Here is a 16411-nt window from a genome sequence, read left to right as displayed (position 1 = left end):
GAAGTACAGTGGCGCGATCTCAGCTCACTGCAACCTCTGCCTCTCGAGTTCAAGCAATTCTCCTGCCTCAGCCTCCCAAGTAGCTGGGACTACAGGCACACACTGCCACCCCAGCTAATTTTTTGTGTTTTACTAAAGATGGGGTTTCACCGTGTTGGCCAGGCTGCTTTCAAACTCCTGAGGTCAGGCAGTCTGCCCACAGCCTCCCAAAGTGCATGAGCCACCATGTCCTGCCAAAAAAAATTTTTTTTTTTTTTTTTCTCAAGGTGTCACAAGTAGGCATTGCCTTCAGCCACATCATTTTTCCCAGTCCCCAGCCCGCTCCCCTGGTTAGTGTTACCTGACCGGAGACCTAGCTCACCTCACTCTTCATCTCCGTCTTACCTGAGGAGTTTGAGGCACTTGCAGTGGCCCCTTCTGCAGTGCGTTTTCCCTCTGAGAATATTGCCTGCAGGTGGGGGTGTCGGGGAACTGAGGAATTAAAATACCCCACTAGAGGCTGGTTTACATCTGTAATTACAACACTCTGGGAGGCTAAGGGAGGAGGATGGCTGGAAATCCCCTCTATACGAAAGTGAAAATTGACCGGGCGCAGTGGCTCACACCTGTAATCCCAACACTGGGAGGCAGAGTTGGGCACATCACCGGAGGTCGGGAGTTCGAGACCAGCCTGACCAACATGGAGAAATCTCTACTAAAAATACAAAATTTTAGTCGCGCATGGTGGCGCATGTCTGTGATCCCAGCTACTCAGGAGGCTGAGGCAGGAGAATTGCTTGAACCTGGGAAGCAGAGATTGTTGTGAGCCGAGATCACGCCATTGCACTCCAGCCTGGGCAGCAAGAGTGAAACTCCGTCTCAAAAAAAAAAAAAGCAAAAGTAGCTGGGGTTGGGTAGGACAGTCCATGAATGTCATTCCAACCCTGGGAGGCTGCAGCAGGAGAATTGCTGAAAGCCAGGAATTTGAAACCAGGGCAACAAAGTGAGGTCCTGTTTCTTTTTTTTTTTTTTTTTTTTGAGACGGAGTTTTGCTCTTGTTACCCAGGCTGGAGTGCAATGGCGCTATCTCGGCTCACCACAACCTCCACCTCCTGGGTTCAAGCAATTCTCCTGCCTCAGCCTCCTCAGTAGCTGGGATTACAGGCACGTGCCACCATGCCCAGCTAATTTTTTGTATTTTTAGTAGAGACGGGGTTTCACCCTGTTGACCAGGATGGTCTCGATCTCTTGACCTCGTGATCCACCCGCCCCAGCCTCCCAAAGTGCTGGGATTACAGGCTTGAGCCACTGCGCCTGGCAAGATCCTGTTTCTATAAAAGAAAAGATTCAGGGGCCGGGCGCGGTGGCTCAAGCCTGTAATCCCAGCACTTTGGGAGGCTGAGGCGGGTGGATCACAAGGTCGAGAGATCGAGACCAACCTGGTCAACATGGTGAAACCCCGTCTCTACTAAAAATACAAAAAAAATTAGCTGGGCATGGTGGCGCGTGCCTATAATCCCAGCTACTCAGGAGGCTGAGGCAAGAGAATTGCCTGAACCCAGGAGGCGGAGGTTGCGGTGAGCCGAGATCGTGCCATTGCATTCCAGCCTGGGTAACAAGAGCGAAACTCCGTCTCAAAAAAAAAAAAAAAAGAAAAGATTCAAAAATTAACTAGGGCCCACCAGGCGTGGTGGCTCATGCCTGTAATCCCAGCACTGTGGGTGGCCGAGGCAGTCAGATCACCTGAGGTCAGGAGTTCAAGACCAGCCTGGCCAACACAGTGAAAACCTCTCTCTCTGAAAATACAAAAACTAGCTGGGTGTGGTGGTGTGCACCTGTAACCCCAGCTACTCGGGAGGCTGAGGCAGGAGGATCACTTGAACCTGGGAGGTGGAGGTTGCAGTGAGCCAGAATTGCGCCATTGTGCTCCAGCCTGCGTGACAGAGCGAGACTCCGCCTCAAAAAAAAAGTTGATTGGGGATGGTACCTGGTGCCTGTAGACCCATCTTCTCTCTCCAGAGGGAGGAGAATTGCTTCAACTCGGGAGGTGGAGGTTGCAGTGAGCTGAAATCGTACCATTGTACTCCAACCTGGTGACAGAGCAAGACTTCATCTCAAAAAATACTTGAAATCGAGGCCAGGCCTGTAATCTCAGTACTTTGGGAAGCTGAGACAGATCACAAGGTCAAGAGATCGAGACCATCCTGGTCAACGTACTGAAACCCTGTCTCTACCAAAAATATAAAAATTAGCCAGGCATCATGGCAGGTGGATGTAATCCCAGCCACTCCGGAAGCTGAGGCAGGAGAATCACTTGAAATCGGAAGGTGGAGTTTGCAGTGAGCTGAAATCATGCCACTGCACTCCAGCATGGCGACACAGCAAGACTCCATCTGAGAGAAAGAATAAACTGGTTTGGCACGGTGGCTAGCCTTGTAATCCCAACACTTTGGGATGCTGAGGTGGGTGGATTACAAGGTTAGGAGATCAAGACCAACCCGGCCAACATGGTGAAACCCCATCTCTACTAACGATACAAAAATTAGCCAGGCATGGTGCCTCATGCCTGTAGTCCCAGCTACTCAGGAGCTGAGGTAGGAGAATTGCTTGAACCCAGGAGGCAGAGGTTGCAGTGAGCTGAGATCTGGCCACTGCGCTCCAGCCTGGGTGACAGAGCAAGACTCACTCTCAAAAAAAAGAAAAAAGGCCTGGGTGTGGTGGCTCACACCTGTAACCCCAGCACTTTGGGAGGCTGAGGCACATAGATCATGAGGTCAGAAGTCAAGACCTGCCTGGCCAACATCGTGAAACCTCATCTCTACTAAAAATACAAAAATTAGCTGAGTTGCTGGCTGGTGCCTGTAATTCCAGCTACCGGAGGCTGAGGCAGGTGAATCATTTGAACCCGGGAGGCAGAGGTTGCAGTGGGCCAAGATTGTGCCACTGCACTCCAGCCTAGGTGACAGGGCAAGACTTCATCTCAAACAAACAAAAAAAACAACCTTTTGTTTAAAAAGTAATGATGGGGCTGGGCGCGGTGGCTCAAGCCTGTAATCCTAGCACTTTGGGAGGCTAAGGCAGGCAGATCACAAGGTCAAGAGATCGAGACCATCCTGGCCAACATGGTGAAACCCCGTCTCTACTAAAAATACAAAAATTAGCTGGGCGTGGTGGCGTGCGCCTATAGTCCCAGCTACTCGGGAGGCTGAGGCATGAGAATTGCTTGAACCTGGGAGGTGGAGGTTGCAGTGAGCCAAGATTGTGCCACTGCACTCCAGCCTGGTGCCTGGCGACAGAGTGAGACTCTGTCTCAAAAAAAAAAAAAAAAAAAAGTAATCATAGGGCCAGGCGCAGTGGCTCACGCCTATAATCCTAGCACTCTGGGAGGCCGAGGTGGGTGGATCACCTGAGGTCAGGAGTTCAAGACCAGCCTGGCCATCATGGTGAAACCCCATCCTATAAAAAATAAATAATAGAGGCTGGGCACTGTGGCTCAAGTCTGTAATCCCAGCACTTTGGGAGGCCGGGGTGGGTGGATCACGAGGTCGAGAGATCGAGACCATCCTGGTCAACAGGGTGAAACCCCGTCTCTACTAAAAATTCAAAAAACTTAGCTGGGCATGGTGGCGCATGCCTGTAATCCCAGCTACTCAGGAGGCTGAGGCAGGAAAATTGCCTGAACCCAGGAGGCAGAGGTTGCAGTGAGCCGAGATCGCGCCATTGCACTCCAGCCTGGGTAACAAGAGCGAAACTCTGTCTCAAAAAATAAGTAAATAAATAAATATAAATAAATTAGCTGGGGCCAAATGTGGTGGTTCACACCTGTAATCCCAGCACTTTGGGAGGCCAAGGCAGATGGATTGCTTGACCTTGGGAGTTTGAGGCCAGCCTGGGCAGCATGGTGACACCCCATCTCTACAGAAACTATAAAACAAAAAAAAAAACTAGCTGGGCATCATGGTGCAACTGTAATCCCAGCTACTCTGGAGACTAAGGTGGGAGGGTCACTTGAGCCTGAGAGGTGGAGATTGCAGTGAGCAGAGATGGCGTCATTGCACTCTAGCCTGGGTAACAGAGTGAGATCCTTTCTCAAAAATAAGTAAGTAAAAATTAGCCAGGCACAGTGGTACGTGCCTGTAGTCCCAGCTACCCAGGAGTTTGAGGCTGCAATGACCTTTGATTGCACCACTGCACACCAGCCCAGGTAACGGCAAGGCCCTGTCTCCAAAAAAGAGAAAGAAATGATGCAATAGCGGCCGGGCGCGGTGGCTCAAGCCTGTAATCCCAGCACTTTGGGAGGCCGAGGCGGGTGGATCACGAGGTCGAGAGATCGAGACCATCCTGGTCAACATGGTGAAACCCCGTCTCTACTAAAAATACAAAAAATTAGCTGGGTATGGTGGCGCGTGCCTGTAATCCCAGCTACTCAGGAGGCTGAGGCAGGAGAATTGCCTGAACCCAGGAGGCGGAGGTTGCGGTGAGCCAAGATCGCGCCATTGCACTCCAGCCTGGGTAACAAGAGCGAAACTCTGTCTCAAAAAAAAAAAAGAAAAGAAAAAGAAATGATGCAATAGCTGTTCATTACTTAGAATAGACTGAGACTGACGGCTGTCCCTTGGTGATTCATTGTTGGATGCTGTGTAGATAAGCATTGCCCGTGGAGAGGGCAGCTGCTGTGTCTGAGCAGCCAGCCAGCCCGAACTCCCTGCCTGCACTCACATCCAGCATTCCTTTGAGGGCCCTGCCTTGGGGAGCCAGTGGGAGCAGACACCTGTTACCCTGGGGCCCAGACCTCAGCAGGGACCAGTAGCCAGGAAGTGCCCAAATCCTGGGGACTGAACAAAAGGGTGATTCTGCAGTTCGCTGGGATAAAAAGGACTGGGAGGCTGGGCGTGCGGTGGCTCAGACCTGTAATCCCAGCACTTTGAAAGGCCAAGGCAGGTGGATCACCTGAGTTCAAGACCAGCCTAATCAACATAGTGAAACCCTGTCTCTACTAAAAATGCAAAATTAGCCAGGCTTGGTGGCAGGCACCTGTAATCCCAGCTACTCAGGAGGTTGAGGCAGCAGAATTGCTTGAACCCAGGAGGCAGAGGTTGCAGTGAGCTGACATCACACCACTACACTCCAGCCAGGGCAACAAGAGTAAAACTCTGCCTCAAAAAAAAAAAAAAAAAAAAAAAAGGAGGACTGGGATACCACTACCCATCCATGAACTTGGGCACATTAGCAAAGGCACCCCTAGTGGCTGGGGACAATCCCCAGTTACCCACTTGGCAGGTGCAGAAGTTGCAGTGAGCCAAGATCCTGCCATCACATGCCAGCTTTGGTGACAGAGGGAGATTGTCTCAAATAAAAATTAGATAAACTTGGGCCGGGCGCGGTGGCTCAAGCCTGTAATCCCAGCACTTTGGGAGGCCGAGGCGGGTGGATCACGAGGTCAAGAGATCGAGACCATCCTGGTCAACATGGTGAAACCCCGTCTCTACTAAAAATACAAAAAAATTAGCTGGGCATGGTGGCGCGTGCCTGTAATCCCAGCTACTCAGGAGGCTGAGGCAGGAGAATTGCCTGAACCCAGGAGGCGGAGGTTGCGGCGAGCCGATATTTCGCCATTGCACTCCAGCCTGGGTAACAAGAGCGAAACTCCGTCTCAAAAAAAAAAAAAAAATTAGATAAACTCCAACTCGTTCTGTCTCTCAATTCCATCCTGGTGGGTGCCTGTCATGCTCACTTGGGGTTCAGGGCTGCTGCTCCAGCTGCTTCCTGAGACATCTCTAGATACTGCAGTGTTTGTTCATGCCCCCGCCCTTCGAAAACACACCCTGTCTAGTTGCCTTCCCCAGAATAGGGCCCTAGGGTTAACAATGGGACACAGCATTTAATACACTCTGGCTGAGGTTTCAAGGGTTCCAAGGAGCGATGGTGCAGAAACGCCAAACCTAGAAGCACATCTAAGGTCCACCGGCCATACCCCTTCTCTCAGAGCCCCTGCTGGTCCCTTGAAACTCAATAGACACATCACTCCACTGCCCATAGATAACTGCCAGAAAGTGGCCTCAAGCCTGACAATTAAAGGGAGCCTTTCATTTAAACTTCAGTGGCTGGGGCTATCGCCTTCATTTGGGAGCCCTTGGTCTGGGCAGTTTCTCAGGATCCACCAGGAGCTGCAGGGAGGGATCCTTGGCCCAGCCCTGAGGACTGTTTCCTCTAAGTCCAGGCCAAGCATAAGGGTCCTGAGCTTGTTCTTCAAGTCAGGCTGGAGGAGGCTGCCCTGCCCTGCCCCACTGCAGCCCAGCTCTGGAAACAGCCAACATGCCTGGGAGCCTATGCCTAGAGCCTGGCATCCCCTAGGAAAGCAGACTGAGTCAAATCATGTACCTCCCTACTCTGTTCAAACCCATAGGAGGGGTTTGATCTGACTCAGTCATTCATTCACAGGCTCCTTCCAGATTCTCCTGGGAAAGAGAAGAGAGCTGGATGTGGTGGCACGTGTTTACAGCTGCAACTACTCAGAAGGCTGAGGCAGGAGAATCAAGAGTCTGAGCCCAGCTTGGGCAAAATATTAAGACCCTCGTCTCCAAAAACAAAAGAGAAAAACACTGGGCTGGCCGAGTGCAGTGGCTCATGCCTGTAATCCCTGCACTTTGGGAGGCTGAGGCAAGCAGATCACCTGACCTAGGAATTCGAGACCAGCCTGGCCAACATGGCAAAAACCCTCTCTACTGAAAATAGAAAAATTAACCTTGCTGGGCGCAGTGGCTCAAGCCTGTAATCCCAGCACATTGGGAGGCTGAGGCGGGTGGATCACAAGGTCAAGAGATCGAGACCATCCTGGTCAACATGGTAAAACCCTGTCTCTACTAAAAATACAAAAAATTAGCTGGGCATGGTGGCACGTGCCTGTAATCCCAGCTACTCAGGAGGCTGAGGCAGGAGAATTGCCTGAACCCAGGAGGCAGAGGTTGTGGTGAGCCAAGATCGCGCCATTGCACTCCAGCCTGGGTAACAAGAGCGAAACTCTATCTCAAAAAAAAAAAAAAAAAAAGAAAAGAAAAAGAAAAAAGAAAGAAAAATTAGCCTTAGGCCGGGCGCGGTGGCTCAAGCCTGTAACCCCAGCACTTTGGGAGGCCGAGGCGGGTGGATCACGCGGTCAAGAGATCGAGACCATCCTGGTCAACATGGTGAAACCCCGTCTCTACTAAAAATACAAAAAAAAATTAACTGGGCATGGTGGCGTGTGCCTGTAATCCCAGCTACTCAGGAGGCTGAGGCAGGAGAATTGCCTGAACCCAGGAGGTGGAGGTTGCGGTGAGCCAAGATCACGCCATTGCACTCCAGCCTGGGTAACAAGAGCGAAACTCCGTCTCAAAAAAAAAAAAAGAAAAATTAGCCTGAGCCAGGCATGGTGGCATATGCCTATAATCCCAGCTACTGTGGAGGCTGTGACAGGAGAATCGCTTGAACCCGGGAGGCTGAGGTTGCAGTGAGCCAAGATCATGCCACTGCACTCCAGTCTGGGTAACAGGGCAAGACTCCATCTCCAAACAAAAACACTGAGCTGGGCAGGGCAGGGCAGATTCCTCTGCAGCTTTTCTTCCTTTCCTTGACTTTGGCTGTTGCTCTGAGTGTGGAGCCATAGGAGGGTTTGAACAAAGGAGGGAGGAACATGATCTGACTCAGTCATTCACAGGCTCCCTCCAGATTCTCCTGGGAAAGAGAAGAGACTGTGGAGGTAGGAGGGGGAGCTGGAGGACAGTGGGGAGGTGCTGTGATGGTCCCAGGGGAGGCGAGGTGAGGGTAGGCAGAACCTGGGGGCAGGGGGAAGTGGGTGGGTTCTGTGTATTCTTTCAAGATGGAATGACAGAATTTCCTGAAGAACTGGGTGGGGCTGTGAAGACTAAGAGGCATTAAGGAAGACTGAAAGGTCTGAGCCTCAGCACCTGCAAGGCTGGAGGTGCAGGAATTGAAGTGGGGATGACTATGGGATGGGATGACCATGTTTGGGGGGAAGATCAGGAACTCTTTTTTTGGAGATATATATATTATTATTATTATTATTATTATTATTTTTGAGACCGAGTCTTGAACTGTCACCCAGGCTGGACTGCAGTGGCACAATATTGGCTCACTGCAACCTCCGCCTTCCGGGTTCAAGCAATTCTCCTGCCTAAGTCTCCCAAGTAGCTGGGATTACAGGTGCCTGCCACCATGCCCGGCTAATTTTTTGAATTTTTAGTAGAGACAGGGTTTCACCATGTTGGCCAGGCTGGTGTCAAACTCCTGACCTCGTGATTTGCCCACCTCGACCTCCCAAAGTGCTGGGGTTACAGGCGTGAGCCACTGTACCTGGTCTGGATATTTGTTTTTTTTTTTTTTTTTTTTTTTTTTTGAGACAGAGCTTCGCTCTTGTTACCCAGGCTGGAGTGCAATGGCGCAATCTCGGCTCACCGCAACCTCCGCCTCCTGGGTTCAGGCAATTCTCCTGCCTCAGCCTCCTGAGTAGCTGGGATTACAGGCACGAGCCACCATGCCCAGCTAATTTTTTGTATTTTTAGTAGAGACGGGGTTTCACCATGTTGACCAGGATGGTCTCGATCTCTCGACCTCGTGATCCACCCGCCTCGGCCTCCCAAAGTGCTGGGATTACAGGCTTGAGCCACCGCGCCCGGCTTGGATATTTGTTTTTAATTTAATTTTTTATTTTTTTTTTATTTTATTTATTTTATTTATTTATTTTTTTTAATTTAATTTTTTAAAAGACAAAGTCTCCCTTTACTGCCCAGTCTGGAGTGCAGTGGCACAATCTTGGCTCACTGCAACCTCCACCTCATGGGTTCAAGCAATTCTCCTGCCTCAGCCTCCTGAGTAGCTGGGACTACAGGCACATACCACCACCCCCGGTTAGTTTTTTAATTTTTATTTTATTTTTAGTAGAGACGGGGTTTCACCATATTGGCCAGGCTGGTCTTGAACTCCTGATCTCATGATCCGCCCGCCTTGGCCTACCAAATGCTGGGATTACTGGCATGAGCCACTGCGCCTGGCCTTTCTTTTTTTTTTTTTTCTTTTTTTTTTTTTTTGAGACGGAGTTTCGCCCTTGTTACCCAGGCTGGAGTGCAATGGCGCGATCTCGGCTCACCGCAACCTCCGCCTCCTGGGCTCAGGCAATTCTCCTGCCTCAGCCTCCTGAGTAGCTGGGATTACAGGTACGCGCCACCATGCCCAGCTAATTTTTTGCACTTTTAGTAGAGACGGGGTTTCACCATGTTGACCAGGATGGTCTCGATCTCTCGACCTTGTGATCCACCCGCCTCGGCCTCCCAAAGTGCTGGGATTACAGGCTTGAGCCACCGCGCCCGCCGGCCTACCTGAGTTCTTTATGCATTCCAGCTCATGCTTGATTTTTCTCCATAACACTCATCACCTTGGACAATACAATACCATCTATTTTTTACTTTTATGTATATTATTGAGACAGGATCTTGCTCCTGGAGTGCAGTGGTGTGATCACAGCTCACTGCAGCCTGGAACCCCTGGGCTTAAGTGACCTCCCTGCCTCAGCCTTCTGAGTAGCTGGAACTACAGGTGCACACCACCACATCCAGTGAATTTTTAAATGTTTTGTAAAGACAGGATCTTGATGTGTTGCTCAGTTTGGTCTTGAACTCTTGGGCTCAAGCAATCCTCCGGCCTCAGCCTCCCAAAGTGCTGGGATTTCAGGTTTGAGCCACCATGCCTGGCCTGTCTACATACTTCTTAAAATTTTGTGTGTTGTCTGGGAGCTTTGGCTCCACAAGATTATTGAACACACAGTAGGTGTTCAATAAATATTTGTTGAATTTGTGTCGCTGAATGGGAACCCGGAGCCGTGCATTCCAAACCTGAGCTGGTTCAGGCCCGATGGCAGGGCCCTCCCTTATGAATCATTCATGACTGGCCCCGCCCACATGTGAACGACGCGCGCGTTCACGCGGGAGAGGGGGCGCGGCTCGCACCCGGGCAAACTTGGGCGGCGGAGGAAGGTGGACTCTGCGCAGGCGCCAAGCGCCGGAGCGCGACCTTGGTGCCTTTTCTGGTTCTGCAGGCGCGCGCGCTCGAGAGGGCGGCAACCTGGGCTCTGTGCGCAGGCGCGGAGGGCAGTGCGCAGGCGCGGACGGAGGGCGGGCTGAAGCGGCTGAAGCGGCGGCAGCGGCGGCGGCTCGGGCAGAGGGGCGGGAGCTGAGGTGGGAGCGGACGGGCTGGTGGGCGAGTGTGAGGCGGCGGAATGGTGGACTACCACGCGGCAAACCAGTCGTACCAGTACGGCCCCACCAGCGCGGGCAATGGCGCTGGCGGCGGGGGCAGCATGGGCGACTACATGGCTCAGGAAGACGACTGGGACCGGGACCTGCTGCTGGACCCGGCCTGGGAGAAGCAGCAGCGCAAGGTACGCGGCCCGCGGGCCGAACGGGCTGGAAGGGCTTTTCCGAGGGGGCCTGGGGAGGGGTGGGAGGTCCTGAAACGGTTTTGGAGCGTCTGTAGTGGGAACAGGGGGTCCCGAGAAGGAATTGGCGGGTCCGGGAAGGGAATTGGAGTCCTGAGAAAGAATCGCCGAGCTCGAGGGAGGAATTGGGAATCTAAGAGAATTGGCGGCCGGGTGGGGAATATTGGAGTGAAAAGAAAGGAATCAGGAAGGCTGATGAAGGATCTGGAGGGTCTGGGCGGGTCATTAGGTGAAACCGAGAAGACGATTGGGCAGGCTGAAATGGAACTGGGATCTCAGGCGGGCTAGAAGGGTCGGAGCATGGGTTGGAGGTGCTGGGGGGAGAACCTGGGGAGGCTGGGAAGGGAATTTGTGGGTCTGGGAAGTGTGAGGAGCTTGAGTGTGGAGGGGTTATTTGGAGAGCAGAAAGATCTGAAGGAGATTGGAACTGGGGGAGCCTCAGGTTGGGGGAGTTCTAAAGGGGTCGAAGAATCAAGTGTGAAGCTGGAATGGAGATTGTGGGGTCTGAAGACGGGTGGGAGGACTAGGGAGGCTGGGAAGATGAAAACAGAGGGGCTCAGGGCAGAATTGGGTATGAAAATACGTGGGCTGAGGATGTGAGGAGGATAGAGGTGACGGCACTGGGGGTCTGAGAAGGGTGTGGTGCGGACTGAAGAAGTTAATGGGCTCGAGAATGAGACGCTGTTGAAGGGGGTGAGATTTATTTGGGATGCCCTGTTCCAAAGGGAAGAGGAGAAGGCTGAGAGATGGAGGAAGAAAAGGAATTGATGAGGAATGGAGAAGTGGGGGGTTGGGATACGGAGAGTGTTTGGGGATAATTTGGGGAGTAGTTTCCTGAAGAATTCTGATGGGAAGCTGAAACGCGAAATGGTTGGAGAGAATGAGGAAGTGTAGAGGAAGAAGGTGAGATCGGTGGGAGGGAGTGTGAGCTGGAATGGTGGATAATGGCAGGGAGGTTCGTTTAGGAAAATGAAAGTCTCATTAGAAAGGGAACGCGTGGTGGATAGACTGAGAAAGGAATCTAGGAAGGGGGCACTGGCTGCTGGAGGTGCAGTCCTGGGACTGGAGAGCAGGGAGAATAAGGAGTTTGGGAGGAAGCGGTGAGAGTGTCCAGGAAGAATTTTGTCTTTTTTTGGCGAGAGCGGGGCAGGTGAAAGGATCCTGAAGCAGAGACTGTGTTCAGGTGGCCCTGTTGGGGCGGGGGGAAGCAAATTGGGAGGGCTTGCAGCCGTGAAAAGGTGATCAGAAGTGGAGTGGGATCCTCGAGCGAGGTGTCGGTGTCTGTGTGTGTGTGTGAGGGGGGGAATAATCCAGTGTGGTTGAGGAGGGAGCTCTGAGTGTATGCAGGAAGAGCTAAATAAAGGAGTGTTGTGAGTGGGTGTGTGTGGGGAAGGGGTTGTTCAGGAGTTGTGTGTGTGAAGTGGGTGGGAGATATTGAAGTTGGAGGCATTTCATGGGATCTGGAGATCTGGATTTTCTTTCCAGATTTGTTACTGATTAGCCCTGTGGCCTTGGACCAGACCCTTGAACTCCCCGTGCAGTTTTGTTATCTGCAAAATGCAAAGGGATCCGAGGGGTCCCTGCGGTGATTCTATTAATAAAGAGGGACATGTGTAGAGTTGGGACTTTGGAGAGGGCTCTGAAGGTTTGGGAGAGTGGGTTTGGTGGAGATTTTTCAGGAACAGAATACAGGGTTTTGAGTGGTGAGCTGGCAGAGTGGGGAGTGATTGGAAGCCTCTCGAAGGCATGAGTTGGTGCCCAAGAGCTCCGCACAGGCACCCTAGCCCAGGCTGGAGGGGAAAGGGTGGAAGGAGCAGCTGTTCCAAGGCAGCCTGAGGTGGGGCCGGGCATAACCTTGGGTCCATTACAAGCATTGCTTGAATTTCCTCATCCGTAGTAACTGAGGGGGGTGGTAGTAACTGGGGGGTGGCAGTGGCTTGCTGGGAGTGGTGTCCTTATCTGTGGCCCCACCTACTGCAGGGTGGACATGTTTCGATAGCTGCCATAAATGCTCTTTTTGACAGCAAGGAGAGATCTGTTCTGGAGTCTTAACAATAATTTGCTGCCCGAGGCAGTGCCAGGTTGGAAAAGGTGAAGAGTTGCCAGGAGACCTGGAAAGTTGGAGGGAGCAGGGGCCACAGTGTTTTGAGAATGTCTGGGCTTTGTCTTCTGCAGCTGAACGTGCTGGAGAAAATGAGCCCCTCACCCTTTTTTCTCAGGTGATAGGGGTGGAGGACCTTTTTCCTCACTTCCTGTCTTCCGCCACTCCCCAGGTGACTCCTTTTTCGAGCCAGATTCCACTCCCTCCCGAGAGTTAGGGTGTGGGCTGTGCTTGTGGTTAAAGTGTCCCTTGCCCACAGGGTGAGGCTGGAGTAGCATTTAGGTTCTGTGCAGAAACCCGGACTCCCCAGAACCTCCAGGTCTTGCTGCCATGTATCATTCTCTTAACCTCCCAGCTCCCTTCCTCCAGGGCCAGGCGGGGTTGGGGGAAAAGGGTGGCTCACCTAATACCAGCTGCTTTAGTGTCTCAGTCAGGGCCAGATTCTAGTACCTCCTGCGTTACACCTCCTCCAGCAAATATTTACCCGTAGCTGCTCTGTGTCACTTCTGTGCCCTTTCCTGTTATGGGGTAGGGATCTTTTATGAAATGGGGGTAGGAGCAATGGAAAGGAATACACGAATCTGTGTGTCTTTCTACCTTCTAAGAAACGCCCCCCCCAAGTCTGGTTGGTTTGGTTTTTTTGTTTGTTTGGTTTTTGAGATGGAGTTTGGCTTTTGTTGCCCAGGCTGGAGTGCAATGGCACAGTCTTGGCTCACTGCAACCGCCACCTCTCGGGTTCAAGTGATTCTCCTGCCTCAACCTCCCAAGTAGCTGGGATTACAGGCGTGTGCCACCATGCCCAGCTAATTTTGTATTTTTAGTAGAGACGGGGGTTTCTCCATGTTGGTCAGGCTGGTCTCGAACTCCTGATCTCAGGTGATCTGCCTGCCTTGGCCTCCCAAAGTGCTGGGATTACAGGTGTGAGCCACTGCGCCCATCCTGGATGGGTTTTTTCTACATTGCAGTCTGTCACTTTAGGGAATGATATGTTGCCCTTCCTGCCTCTCCAAGTCTGACCACTGAGCACGGGAAGAGTGATGGTCCTGAGGATCCTGTACATGCATACTCGTACTCCAAAAAAATCTGTGTCCGAACAGCTGTAGGCCCTCAAAGTGAGTAGAATTGAATTCTTCTAGGAATTAAGCAGGAGTTGGCCCAAATCAGAGGGAACGTGTGTCTCCCTTCTGCTTGGAAGCCCTTTGCTCGGACTTCTAGGGACCCCTGTAACCAATAAGCAGGTTATGCAACAGTTTTTACATGAGACGGCCATGAGTGCCCTCCTAGAGGGATGTAGAAGCATTGTTCTGGTTTTTGAGCAAATTCTTGAGCAATTACAGTTCTGTGCCACAGTTTCCTCTCCCAGTTTCTAAAGGGGGCCTGGGTAACCTCACCACCCTCTGCTGTACTGGAAGGGTGAGATCTCTTGAAGGTTATGCCAAATCTCATTACAGCAAGAAGTGCCTCAAACATCACTATTGTAGGGGCTTCAGTGTTTAAACCCTGACCTTTGGCTTGGGCTGTATTAGGTGTGAGTTAATTATTTGAAAGTCTTCTTTTTTGGTTTTTTTTTTTTTTTTTTTTGAGACAGAGTTTCGCTCTTGTTACCCAGACTGGAGTGCAATGGCGCGATCTCGGCTCACCGCAACCTCCGCTTCCTGGGTTCAAGCAATTCTCCTGCCTCAGCCTTCTGAGTAGCTGGGATTACAGGCACGCACCACCACGCCCAGCTGATTTTTTGTATTTTTAGTAGAGACGGGGTTTCACCATGTTGACCAGGATGGTCTCGATCTCTTTTTTTTTTTTTTTTTTTTTTTTTTTTTTTTTTTTTTTGTGACTGAGTTTCGCTCTTGTTACTCAGGCTGGAGTGCAATGGCGCAATCTCGGCTCACCGCAACCTCCGCCTCCTGGGTTCAGGCAATTCTCCTGCCTCAGCCTCCTGAGTAGCTGGGATTACAGGCACGCGCCACCATGCCCAGCTAATTTTTGTATTTTTAGTAGAGACGGGGTTTCACTATGTTGACCAGGATGGTCTCGATCTCTTGACCTCGTGATCCACCCGCCTCGGCCTCCCAAAGTGCTGGGATTACAGGCTTGAGCCACCGCGCCCGGCCTTTTTTGTTTTTTTTTTTTTTGAGACAGAGTCTAACTTTGTCACACAGGCTGGAGTGCAATGGCATGATCTTGGCTCACCGCAACCTCCGCCTCCCAGATTCAGGCAGTTCTCCTGTGTCAGCCTCCTGAGTAGCTGGGACTACAGGTGTGAGTCACCATGCCTGGCCAGTTTTTGTATGTTCAGTAGAGACAGTTTTACCATGTTTGCCAGTCTGGTCTCGAACTCCTGACCTCAAGTGATCCGCCTGCCTGGGCCTCCCAAAGTGCTGGGATTATAGGTATGAGCCACCGTGCCCTGCCTGGTTTTTCTTAAAGTGAATTTTTTTTTTTTTTTTTTGAGATGGGGTTTCGCTCTTGTTACCCAGGCTGGAGTGCAATGGCGCGATCTCGGCTCACCGCAACCTCCGCCTCCTGGGTTCACGCAATTCTCCTGCCTCAGCCTCCCGAGTAGCTGGGACTACAGGCGTGTGCCACCATGCCCAGCTAATTTTTGTATTTTTAGTAGAGACGGGGTTTCACCATGTTGACTAGGATGGTCTCGGTCTCTTGACCTCGTGATCCACCCGCCTCGGCCTCCCAAAGTGCTGGGATTACAGGTGTGAGCCACCGCGCCCGGCCTTTTTTTCTTTTTAAAGGCTGATAATGGAAGCCCCAAAGTAGCCATCTGTTATTTTGTTCCATTACCCTTAATTGCTTGCCTCTTAGTATCTGGCTAAGATTAACAGTTTTTAAAATTGAATAACACACTTACCAAAAAAAAAAAAAAGGAATCAGGCCGGGCGCGGTGGCTCAAGCCTGTAATCCCAGCACTTTGGGAGGCCGAGGCAGGTGGATCACGAGGTCAAGAGATCAAGACCATCCTGGTCAACATGGTGAAACCCCGTCTCTACTAAAAAAAATACAAAAAATTAGCTGGGCACGGTGGCACGTGCCTGTAATCCCAGCTACTCAGGAGGCTGAGGCAGGAGAATTGCCTGAACCCAGGAGGCGGAGGTTGCGGTGAGCCGAGATTGCGCCATTGCACTCCAGCCTGGGTAACAAGAGCGAAACTCCGTCTCAAAAAAAAAAGGAATCAAACTCAAACTTAGTTATTATCTAGAAAAAAAGACTATGTAAATATATGTGAGAGGCAAGTATACTCTGCCCTCTTGTAAGAGGGGTAGGGGAAGCCACTCAGCTGCTAGCACTCTGTTCTCTCCCCTCATCCTCTGCAGAATGTATTTTAGAACTTGACTTTTATAATGACTGAAGAAAAGGTGAGGTATGGGAAGATGGCCTGGGAATGCAGGGTCACTCACACTCACCTGGCTAAGAGCTGGATCTGGTTGGTGCCCTGGAGTGGCACCTGCCACTCACCTAATCCTGGGCCGTCCAGGGTGTGGGCCTGGGATTGCCCTCTGGCTTTTGAAACACCTTCCCTGGTTCCAGCTTCTAAGATGACAGGGAGGCTGCTTTGGCGTCAGGGAGCTGACTCACCCTGCAGTTGGAACTGGTGCTAAAAGCTTCCATTTAATGGTAGCCGACTGCATGGCCCCAAGTGGGCTGGCTGCCATGTGGGAAAAGTTCAGGGGAAATTGTTGGAGGAAACAGGGCGGTGTCTGAATATCCAGGTGGTGCTGGTACTATTAAGCTCTGACACAGTCAGGGAGGTCAGTTAAAATGTAGTCTTGTACTCTCAAAATGTCCTTTTAATCAGATGACAGAGGGGAGCAGAGGCAAGTTTGGATTCCAGT

General features: G+C 51.5%; 1 protein-coding gene across 6 annotated transcripts in view; it reads left to right on the top strand.

The window, feature by feature from the left end:
- The first annotated feature begins 10117 nt into the window (after positions 1–10117).
- The window catches only part of ACTN4 (actinin alpha 4), an 86592-nt gene continuing 80298 nt past the window's right edge, over positions 10118–16411 (top strand). For 3 of the 6 annotated variants that reach the window (XM_074386393.1, XM_074386391.1, XM_074386395.1), the window contains exon 1: positions 10118–10408. In XM_074386393.1, the coding sequence (XP_074242494.1) occupies positions 10247–10408 (162 nt within the window). In that variant the 5' untranslated portion in view covers positions 10118–10246. The remainder of the gene's footprint in view (positions 10409–16411) is intronic. The other 3 variants (XM_074386392.1, XM_003937451.4, XM_074386394.1) reach the window with 1 other exon arrangement.

Source organism: Saimiri boliviensis, chromosome 14 (genome assembly GCF_048565385.1).
Source record: "Saimiri boliviensis isolate mSaiBol1 chromosome 14, mSaiBol1.pri, whole genome shotgun sequence".
NCBI lineage: Eukaryota > Metazoa > Chordata > Mammalia > Primates > Cebidae > Saimiri > Saimiri boliviensis.
This window is presented reverse-complemented; position numbering and strand designations above follow the sequence as displayed.